At 38.7% G+C, this 12260-nt stretch overlaps 1 protein-coding gene across 1 annotated transcript; it reads left to right on the forward strand.

The window, feature by feature from the left end:
- The first annotated feature begins 4283 nt into the window (after window positions 1-4283).
- Window positions 4284-4800, forward strand: LOC309385479 (small nuclear ribonucleoprotein Sm D1-like). Its single transcript, XM_081939977.1, has one exon. The coding sequence runs from the start codon at window positions 4398-4400 to the stop codon at window positions 4755-4757; it is 360 nt and encodes a 119-aa protein (XP_081796103.1). The 5' UTR covers window positions 4284-4397; the 3' UTR covers window positions 4758-4800.
- Window positions 4801-12260: the final 7460 nt, after the last annotated feature.

Genomic DNA, 12260 nt, shown 5'->3' on the forward strand with positions numbered 1-12260 from the left:
CATGGCCACATGATCAAAATTCAGAAGCTTGACAACTGACTTGTAATTAGGACACTTGCAGTGTTCCAGGGTCATGAGATCACCTTTTGTGACCAGACAAGCAAAGTCAGTGGGGAAACTTACTAACTTGTTACTAACTCAACAACTGCCATGATTCACTTAACCACTGTGGCAAGAAAAGTTGTAGCATGTGTCAAAATTCATTTTAACAGCTGCTTTACTTAGCAACAGAAATGTTGGGCTCAATTGAGATCGTAAGTCAAGGGCTACCTGTAATAAGGAAATGGCGTGAGAACTGAGAACTTGGAATACTGCATTCAGTTCTGGTTGCCACGATGTAAAAAAGATGGGGAGATTCTAGAAAGAGTGCAGAGAAGAGCAACAAAGATGATTAGGGGACTGGAGACTAAAACATATGAAGAACGGTTGCAGGAACTGGGTATGTTTAGCTTAAGAGAAAGAAGGACTAGGGGAGACATGATAGCAGTGTTCCAATATCTCAGAGGTTGCTACAAAGAAGAGGGAGTCAAACTATTCTCCAAAGCACCTGAGGGTAGAAGAAGAAGCAATGGGTGGAAACTAATCAAGGAGAGAAGCAACTTAGAACTGAGGAGAAATGTCCTGACAGTGAGAACAATTAATCAGTGGAACAGCTTGCCTCCAGAAATTGTGAATGCCCCAACACTGGAAGTCTTTAAGAAGATATTGGATAGCCATTTGTCTGAAACGGTATAGGGTTTCCTGCCTAGGCAGGGGGTTGGACTAGAAGACCTCCAAGGTCCCTTCCAACTGTGCTATTGTATTGTATTATTGTATTGTAAACTAACCAATAAAATTCTCATAGAAGAAGAACTTCTTTGATTATGCTGGTCTAAATTATTCAACCAGGAAGTAGTTCAACCTTCCTCTTACAATATTAACATATTTGTAATTTTATCTCTAATTACAAAAAGATCATTCTCCTTTGGAATACATGATTATCACTTTGATAAAATAGATTCCAGCCCAAATACAGATAATCCTTGATGTAGAACAGTTCATTTAGTGACCGTTCAAAGTTACAGTGCCTGAAAAAAGGGACGTATGACTATTTTTCACTTACAGCATTCCCATGGCCACATGATCAAAATTCAGAAGTTTGACAACTGACTTGTAATTAGGACACTTGCAGTGTTCCAGGGTCATGAGATCACCTTTTGTGACCAGACAAGCAAAGTTAGTGGGGAAACTTACTAACTTGTTACTAACTTAACAACTGCCATGATTCACTTAACCACTGTGGCAAGAAAAGTCGTAGCATGTGTCAAAATTCATTTTAACAGCTGCTTTACTTAGCAACAGAAATGTTGGGCTCAATTGTGGTCGTAAGTCAAGGGCTACCTGTAATAAAGAAATGGTGTGAGAACTGAGAATATGATAACTGTGCTTCTTATTTGTATAATGTGAGGATTAGAAACCCATTTTTCCCAGGGGTGAAATCCACTTACTTTTGCTACCAGTTTGGTAGTAATGTGAGCACGCGCACAGCGAGAGCTCCCATGCATGCGCAGAGCATCAAAAACAGACGTGATGACATCCGTGTGGATGGGCAGAGCCTGCTACCAAGCACCTGCAAAGGTAAGCAAACAACAAGTGGGGGGATCTGCTGTGCCAAGTGATTTATCCTGCTTTCTAGCTAATATAAATTGCGCATCACAGCTGATCATCAGAAAAATTGGTTTGCCCAAACCAGTTTCATTTTTTTTTACTTCTGGTTCGGGTGAACCAGTAGCATTTTTACTACTGGTTCAGGTGAACGGATCCGAACCAGTAGCATTTCACCCCTGGCTTTTTCCAAGGGAACCACACACTGCCCAAAGCGAGCGCCAACTCTCTTGTGCTTTGATTCCTAAGTGACATCAATCCCAATGAGGCTATAAGTCAGGTCTCTTCCCCCCCTCTCTCTGCACCCAAAAGAAGTGCTAGGAAAGTAAGCAGAACTCATGACAGACCAGGGGGTTGAAAGCAGAGCATCCTTGCCGTGATCAGAATCCAGGACAGTCTTTCAGGAGCACCCATGGCTACCTGAGCAAACAGGTCAGATCTTCGCTGTAATGCTGATCTCTCCATTACCACGGTGTACAGGCTGCAGCCGTAGATCACTTTCACAGCCTCCAAAGCCGCTGAGCACTTATCAGTAACATTCAAAGATCCACTGGAAAGTCATTCATTTCACTTTATGGTCCTCATTAGCCATTTGTATAGTTCTATAATTAAATATGTTCCTTTCTCATCAAGTTTTTCACTTTAGTAATGATACGACTGTGCCACAAACAGGCCTCACGCTGTTTGGTTGGGGACTTATTCATAGCATTTAATTGGTCACCCAGTGGTTAGCCAATAACCCTTTCAATGGGAAGCCACACTCTGAATGTTGTTAATGGGCTGGAGGCGCAGTGTTTGCCTCCTGGTACCCAGCAGTACTGGGAATAAAGCAATTTCCTCCACTGTGTTGTGTGCCCAATAGCTAATCCTTTCTACTCCTGAAATGCACACTATTTGGTTATAAGTATTTGTGCTGGCTTACTTACCGCTGGGTTGTTAATAGGCAGTGATTCTTCAATGCTCCTTCAGTGGAGTTACAGTCTGCTTGCTGACTGCTAATTAAAACAACTTTGCGCTCTAAGACTACCATTAGAAGGTGGCTGGGTCAGGTTCTTTAATGCAGCAGCCCTGTAGTTAAGTGTGCTTGCGATGCCCCGAACACGAGGACATTCTGCAAGCTCCGATGGCGAATATCGATTATCTCCAAATAAAACGGGCTAATCTGCTAGGTTTTTCCAATTAAAACCAGCCAAATGTCTCTCCCCTTCCCTACTTCTGAAACCCAACTATTAAAAATGCAAGATTTCCTTATTTCCCACCCACCCTCACCGCTGCTGAGTTTTGCCTGCAGAATATTTTACCTGCTGCTATTGATTTTTAAAAAAATAATACACAAAATGCTAACTAGATTGCTTCCAGTTGCAAAAAAAGAAATCACGAGGAGAGCATCTATAGATCTATAAACTCAGTAGTCAGTTTGTTCATAAGTAAAGCATGGATTTTATTACATTTAGCTATGAATTAGCATCTTATAAAAACTGCATCCTGTTTCTGTGGGAGGTTTTAAAGTTCCCATTCTAGGTATTTATATTTTACCATCACCATAAGTTATGAAAAAAAAATGTCTGGAGACAATGTAATTGGCATTTGCATGTCTGATTAGTTCAATCTTTCTTTCTTTTCCAAAATGTCATTTGCTTAGCTTCTTATTATGTAGACAGAAGCAGGCATTCAATGAGAAGTAGTCCTTCCAACGCTATTTCTTGTACCTTCTTTTTCACATGACTGTATGCATTATGGCCTGTCAATATACCTTAGGTCAGGGGTGTCCAAACTTGGGAACTTTAAGACTTGTGGACTTCAACTCCCAGAATTCCCCAGCCAGCTGGCTGGGGAATTCTGGAACTTGAAGTCCACAAGTCTTAAAGTTCCCAAGTTTGGACACCCCTGCCTTAGGTTATATAAACATGCAAAAGTCAATGCACAATAACAGTTTGGCTGAATAAGACTAGGAATAAATTTACTTTACAGATTTCTTAATTAATAAAATTAGTAGCATTACTCATAATTTATAGTATAGCAGTAGTATAGTTTAGACAAGAAGGAAGTTACCAAATTCAATTCAGTTTTCCTTTTGTGTCAGGTTCAGTTTGTCAACATAAGGGTTTTTTTTTTTTTTTGGTTAGGAATAACATTTGTATATATTTTGGTATATATTTTTCTGAAATACGTACCATTTGCTAGAAGTTTTCTTTAAGGCACACAGTCTGAAGAAACAATTGCTGCTAAAGTTTTGCATATTATTTTCATCACTTTGTTCAGAATTTTTCCTGATATATTTTCCAGTATGTTTGATCATATTGGATTTGGCATTTTTATCCACCTTTCAAGCCCTTCCCAAACACTTGGTTAACGGGCAGGTATTGTAATTTAGCAATATTAATTGTAGTATCATAGGATGTAAGCTGTTCAAACTAAAGCTGCCTTTGGCTTGTCATTTTGACAGTACCGATAGTGTTCAAATGATGCTCCAGATGTTCGGAGACTTCACCCAAGATGAATATTACCATTGGTACTATCTGTGCTTTCTTTTGCCACTGTTGTTCTACTTCAGTTTTCAAGTTTTATATTTTGTGATTCGGCACTCACTCAGAAGAGCGCCAGTTGCTTCCCTTCGTGAGTAACGGAAGCGGCCTAGTTTGAGGTGGCTGTGCCTAGCTCAATTTTTTCATTATTCCTTTTGGCTTCTCACCCTCGGGAAGGTCTCTGTATCTGCTTTAGCCGCTTCAAGTTACCCCCGTTGCCTTTTCACCATGAAACTCGTGCGATTTCTTATGAAACTTAGTCACGAAACTGTCACCATTGAACTGAAAAATGGGACTCAGGTACATGGAACCATTACAGGAGTGGATGTCAGCATGAATACCCATCTTAAAGCTGTAAAGATGACTTTGAAGAATAGAGAACCTGTCCAGTTGGAGATATTGAGCATGCGAGGCAATAATATAAGATATTTTATTCTGCCGGACAGTTTACCTCTTGATACTTTGCTGGTAGATGTTGAACCAAAAGTCAAATCCAAAAAAAGGGAGGCAGTTGCAGGTAGAGGACGTGGAAGAGGAAGAGGGCGTGGAAGAGGGCATGGAAGAGGAAGAGGGGGTCCAAGACGATAATTATTTATATCTGTTATTTAAAAAAGCCCCAAACAAGTGGGTTTTTTAAACAGGTTTTATGTCAGTTTTAATAAATAAATGTGGAAAATGTGTAAAAAAAAAGTTTTATATTTTGTGGGTTTCTGCAGTTGCTTCTCTTCTGCTGTTTCCAGGTAATGCAATGTCCACTATTCACTTTTTTCTCTGTATCAACAATGACTAAATCTGGAAAGTTATGTGGCAGGTGCCTGTCTATTTGAGTACTAAAATATCAGAGAACTTTAGCTTCTTCATTTTCTATTATTTTGTCTATTTTGTGGTCCCACCATTTCTTGCTCACAGACAAGTGTTATTTCTTGCAGAGCTGTGGTGGCACAGTGTGTTAGAAATACTATTTATATAGCCCTACAGAACAAACAAAGTGCACAGTCACCATGTGCTTTACTATTAAACTGTTAGAAAGGAAACAGGAAACTACTCAGAACCAAAGACAGTGGGTATATACATAGATGCAAACTTATAAACACTGCCACCTACTGTCTGAATACTGCTGTAATTGTTGCACAAAATATATTCCAACAATGTATTCCAACTAGTGGTTAGAATCCAGTATTGCAGGCTAACTCTGCCAACTGACAGCAGTTTGGCTCAAGGTTGACTTAATCTTCCATCCTTCTGAGGTCGATAAATAAGAACTCAGATTATTGGGGGGGAATACGCTGCTTCTGTAAAAAGCTCAGAGAATGTTGTAAAACACTATGAAGTGCTATATAAGTCTAAGTGCTTTTGCGATTCCAATACACCCTTGTTGTTAATTTATTAGGCTGTTGTTTGTAGTCAGTCTGTGCATCTTCTTGAGAGTAGCCAACTAAGTGGTCAACTGTTTCTTCGGCTTCTTTGCAGAGATGGTATTTTTCTGTATGTTGATATCTTCTCAATTCTGGCTTTGTATGCATTTGTTCTTAAGGCTTGGTCTTGTGCAACCAGAATTAGCCCCTTTATCTTCTTCAACTTTCCTGCTCTTAGTCTTGGCAACAAGCCAAGTCTTGTTGCTACTTGCATTGTCTGCTTTTTTTTAAAATATACTAGCCATGACATCTTGCATTGCCATGTGTCTTTTCTGTTCTTCATTTGGTCTATTTTTACAAGAGTTTGGGTTCTTTAGTATTCAGTTCATAATGCATTAGTTTCTCTACACACTCTTCACTATCCTTCCGATATTCTTCAAATGCCCTTTCTTCTTCTTCAACTGTTTGGTGTATTTAAATCACCACCCATTTTCGTTGGTAAATAGAGTCTCTGTCTGCTATTGTGGATGAAGGGCATGTTTCATTGCCATTATTTTTCTGGTCTTCCTATCACGTTTTGCTTGAGTCCAGTCCACTACTCCAGCTGTTGGAATGACTGGAATTGCCCAGGTATTAATTACCTTGATGTTATTTCTTTCACACTTTGAACTTTAAGTTCTTCTTCACTTTTCTGATGTTTAAGATCTTTAAGATAGTTTTCACCACTTCTGAAGTTTATTATTATTATTATTATTATTATTATTATTATTATTATTATTATTATTATTATTATTATTATTATCAGAAGTGTATCACAGCGGCCAGTTGTTTTGCCGGATTTGGCATTAATTACTAGTCGGGCCCCACCCAGGGGCCTAGGATGTCGTAACGTATTTTCGTAATATGTGTGCAGATCCAAGCAGTGCAGCTTTTTGCATTTGACTGATGGTGATTTTGTCAATTTTTAACTGTTTTAAATGTAATTCCAGTGCTTTTGGAATAGCACCCAGTGTGCCAATTACCACTGGAATTACCACTGCTGGTTTGTGCCATAATCGTTGGATTTCGATTTTTAAGTCCTGGTATTTCGCGATTTTTTCATATTCCTTCTCGGCGACCCTGCTATCACCTGGTATTGCAATGTCTATGATTGTAACCTTCTTTTTCTCAACCAGTGTGATGTCTGGTATATTATGCGCCAGTATTTTATCCGTTTGTATGCGAAAATCCCACAAGATCTTGACCATCTGACTCTCGATGACTTTTTCAGGCTTATGTTCCCACCAGTTTGTTGCTGTTTTAATATTATAATTTTTGCACAAATTCCAGTGGATCATTTGTGCCACTGAATTGTGCCGCATTTTATAGTCAGTCTGCGCGATTTTTTTACAGCAGCTGAGTATGTGGTCAACAGTTTCATCAACTTCTTTGCAGAGTCTGCATTTGGCATCATCAGAGGATTTTTCGATTTTGGCCTTAATGGCATTTGTTCGGATAGCTTGTTCTTGCGCAGCCAGGATTAGTGACTCTGTTTCTTTCTTTAATGTACCTGTTGTTAACCATAACCAAGTTTTTTTACTGTCCACTTTATCTTTTATTTTTTCCAGAAATTGACCATGTAATGCTTTGTTCTGCCAACTCTCCATTCTTGATTTTATCACATCTTTTCTGTATTCTTGTTTCGTCTGTTGGGCCTTCAATAAATTTTTGTTCTTTACTTCGATTAATAGATGTTCTTGACTTTCTTTTAAATAATCAGCCAGTGCATGTTTTTCTTCTTCAACTATTTGCTTCACTTATTATTATTATTATTATTATTATTATTATTATTATTATTATTATTATTATTATTATTATTATTATTATTATTATGCATTTCCTGATTAGGAGAACAATGATTATTGAATATATATTTAGTTTCGATTAGTCTACCTGTGAAAACCATGGGTTTTCCATCTCTGGATAATTCATGACTACCTTTTGTTGATAGTTTAATTGCTTTTCTTTCGTGTTGCAGAGGATTTGACCAAAATATTTCCAATTCTACCATTCCATAATGCTGTGATATATTAGTTTAAATATGCAGCATTAGATTAGTTCATATTCATGTGGAAACTAAGTACATTTCTTCCCATCAGTCATATGATTTAATTTAGTATATCTTGCTACTCAAATTACTCTGGAGGATAAAATACAACTCTCCTCTTGGAAAGGAATACTTTTTTCCTTAATCCATTATACTCACAATACACTTCATTGCGTATAAATCCTAGCAGTACACAATATATGCCAACGGTGCTGTTTGTAACTGAGAAGAACAGCTTATCTCTCAAACTGCTTTTGCTTTTTGCTAGATGGCAGTGAAAATTTACATATTCCATTTACTTAGCAATCAACTGCTTTTACTTAGCAATCAACTAATTCTAATACACCTTTGCACACCAATAAGAAGGTCTTCATTCTTGAAGCAGCTAGAACTTTAAGAGCCAACACAATGAGTTGAGCTTCCTCTGTGTAAAGCTGGGTAGACTTTGAGCCGTTATAAATATTTGCTTTATTTACAACTATCAAAGGAGAGTATATGTGGAGACAAATGGACAGTCCTGGTGTAAACAGATGATTTGTCAGACAATGTTGGGGGAGGGGGAAACAGCCCCTCTTATTTATTCTGCTATCTTTGGTTGATGAGAAAACAAGAACAATAACAGCACTAATACTGTGTGATGGAAGAAGGGAAGTTAGCCTGTTACATAAGACATCAAAAGATTTCAAAATCTTTCTGGCTTGAGAAAAAAAAAGAAGAAGATCTGTCACTGCTTTAAGCCTTAGCCAAGTTGTGAGCTGAATAGCTCAGTGGGAGCCACAGTACCAAGAATGCCCTGGAGTGAGACACTGCCAAGCTATGCCAGAGAACACAACCCAAAATGGGTTGTTCTGTGAGGAATGTGAAGCAGCAATGGGCTCTTGATTATTGCAGCTCTTGAGATGACAGAAAAACCTTCTCTTCACGAGACTTGATACAATTCGTGCTCCATATAACTCCATATTCCATGTGAATAAAGTGAAAAATTTCCTTCAAGTTGGCACCCTCAAAATATATGGACTTTAACTCCCAGGTTCCTCAGCAATGTCTCTTCTTGGCAGAAGAATTATAGGAATTGAAGTTCAGACATTTGGAGGACCATTGGGTTGAAGAAGGTTGAACCATCTCAGGGACTAGAGTGGTTAGTGTTTTATGTATAGAGGAAGAAATTGGACATAGCAGTATGGTGGACAGAGTGCAATTAGGTAATTGTAGACATTAGTTGGCTGTCTGGTACAAAAGACGAGGTCCACATGTGAAGGTTCAATTTAACTGATTTATTGCTAAAAGCCTATGTGCAGGAATCTTTTCAATGCTTGGTTAGAGTTAGATAAGGGCCAGCCACAATCAAGGTGTGTGTGTGTGTGTGTGTGTGTTGAACTTAGTTCATTTGTGGCTTTGTGGGGATGCTAGGCTGATCCCCCTTTTCACCCCTCCACCAGTCCTTCGCTTATATCGGTAATTGGAATAATTTTAGATCATAAAATATATCACTTCAGCATGTGATAAGCCAGCCCAGCTGTGGATTCAGGGCCTTCTACTAATTCTGACTAGGCTTTGGTCTCCTACCTCCAGATTGTACCCTATTGGCTGAAGGGCTAGTGTTATGTTTTTCTTGCCATTTTATTATTATGAACATATATCACATTTTCTTACTGTCTTTCACTCCTTTAGTTGCAAAGGGCTTAGTGACCAGATCATTGCAGTGGTCTCCTTTCCTCTGACTTCTTTTTTCTCCTACCAAACAAAAGTCCTAACTGACTGTAATTTTTACCTCCCCAGATGCTGTCTCCATGGTAGAGGGGCCGCATGTCAGGAAAGGAAGGAAAGGGCAAAAATTTGCTTTGCTTTGTAAGTCTAAATAGAAAACATACATGTGAACACGCAGAGATATATCATAATTATTACTGTCTAGAATTCACATCACTGAAAGAAAGAATTAAAATATGCTTGGTTTATATTATTCAGTAAATTATTTTTACTGAAGAGTCGAGGTGGCGCAGTGGTTAGAGTGCAGTACTGCAGGCTACTTCAGCTGACTGCTAGCTGCAGTTCAGCAGTTCAAATCTCACCAGCTCAGGGGTGGGTTCCTGCCAGTTCTAACCTCTTTGATAGAAGAGGTTCCACAAATCTACAGTGCTGTTTAGAACCGGTTCCAGCTCCCTCCTCTGCCCGTCCGCATTACGCTTGCCCCGCCCGCCACTCACTGTTTGGATGGCTCACCAATCGCCCCGTCCGCCTCTAAGAGTCCTATGTAAACCTTCAAGTCTTAAAGCTGTCAAGTTTGAACACCCCTGGGTTTTTTTTCTAAAGGGTTAGGGGTGCAAGGGTCTTGTAACTTGACAGCTTTAAGACTTGCACACTTCAATGCCAGAGTTCCTGAGCCAACATTTTGGTTGCTAAGCAAGAGCGTTGTTATGTGAGTTTCACCATATTTTACAAGTTGGCCATGCCCACCCAGTCACATTACTGCCAAGCCACTCCCACTTGGTCACGTGGCCAGCAAGCCACTCTCACAAAGCAGGCCACAACTATGGAAGAGGTTCTAAAAAAATTTGAAACCCACCACTGCACCAGCTCAAGGTTGACTCAGCCTTCCATCCTTCCAAGGTGGGTAAAATGAGGACCCAGATAGTTGGGGGCAATATGCTGACTCTGTAAACCACTTAGAGAGGTCTGTAAAAACACTATGAAGTTATATAGGTGAGACACAACTTTGCAACTAAGAACAACAACAGTTTTGCTTAACTGAAACCTTAAACAGCTTTCACTATTGCTCATGACAGATGAAACCTTTGGGACTTGTAGTCACTCCTATGTACATGGGATCAGAGGTAGGTTTATAGCTTAATAGGAAGGATAGGAAGAAGACAGCTGCAATGAGAGATATGTGGAGTGAAAAGAGAAACAAAGACCAACATAATGTCCAAACAATTTTAAGGCTGCATTTCCATGTACAGTGGTACCGTGGTACTTGTCATTAATTGGTTTTGGGAGGTATGATGAGTACCAAAAATGATGAGCACCAAACATTTTTTTCCCATAAGGAATAATAATCACAAGAACTCAACACTGAAAAGTTCTAGCTTGTGTGTTCAATATCAAACGGACAATAAATACTTGGACAAAATATTCATGTCAAAATGTGTTGAGTATCAAATCTGATGAGTTTCAAAGCAGTTGAGTACTAAGGTACCACTGTATGTATGTATGTTTGTATGTATATGTATATTCCATTCTTTGGGCATTTGCATATGTATAGATATCTACGGAGATTCTCAGTCATCCAGATCATGGTTGTCCCAAAGGTGCCTTTTCAAGAGGCAACTGGACTTCCTTGTTTTCCTTTGAAGGCATTTTACTTCTCATCCAAGAAGCTCCTTCAGCTCTGACTGGCTGGTGGGGAATGGAAGGATATATAGAGACAACTGGTCATTTGCATTCTTTTATAGAGTCATTGAGTCCACATGGAGGTTTATCTGTGTCCTCAGGGTCACCTGATTAGTGCCAATGGGTGTGGAGCCTTCTTGGACTGTTGAAAGGACTGGAGATTAGAGATAGATGATGTTGTATCCCTCCCATTCTGTTGAGAGAAAGCTATTCAATTTTGACATAGAGGGCTTCTTTGATCCCTCTTTCAGTGGTTCTCTCTATCCAAAATGTCGACTTTGTGTCTTCAAAAGAGTGGCTTTTGTCTTTTAAATGCATATGAACTGCTGAACCTTGTCCTGATGGGTTTGTTCTCTTATATTGTGCCATGCATTTATAAAGTGGTTATTTTGTTTCTTGGATGAGAAGCGAAATGTCTTCAAAGAAAGTCAAAAAAGCCCAGTTGCCTCTTGAAAGAACACCTTTGGGTTACATATGCATAGTTATCTCTTATGGCAGGAGGTTGGAATAATAATAATAATAATAATAATAATAATAATAATAATAATAATAATAATAATTTTTATTTGATTAGCCGCAACCCTCTCCCGAAGGACTCAGGGCGGCGTACAATCAAAACAAATAAAAATACACATAAGACAAACATATATACAAAAAGAACAGAGACATATACATATGTGCATGGAGGAGAGTTGACTTATAAGTGAAAGACAATTAAAAACACAATTTAAAATCCCCTTAAATAAAATTACTAAATTAAAAAACCCATCAGGAGCGATACGAAGTTATGGTTGAGCCAGGCCAGCTATTTGGAAAAGGTGGGTCTTGAGCTTGACACGGAAGGATTAGAGTTTTAATCCCATGACTTTTAAATCTAAATACAGATAGATATATACACAATCATACACACATTACATTACTAAAGGTGGAATTATAAATGTGCGCTACTTCTTCATTATACTAAAAGGTGTGGAATTAGCTACCTCCAGAAATACCTGCAGAGAGTTTGGACGGGAAAGGTAGAAAGGTAGCATGCTATAATTCCTACATACTAAGAGGAAAAATGAGGAGAAAAATCTGCTTCTAACAGAAGATTTTATTCTTTCACTCTTGAAAATCATTTGCATTTTAAATACAACAAAATGAATTTAGAAAAGAACTGTTGCCCTTTGGCTGAGCAAAGAAATATGCTGATTTTAGACTTTTACAGAAGGTTACTTTTCACATTTAAATAGTGGGGTCTGGAAAGTTGCTGAATATTCT

The sequence above is a fragment of the Natrix helvetica genome, assembly GCF_964273705.1.
Source record: "Natrix helvetica genome assembly, chromosome: 2".
NCBI lineage: Eukaryota > Metazoa > Chordata > Lepidosauria > Squamata > Natricidae > Natrix > Natrix helvetica.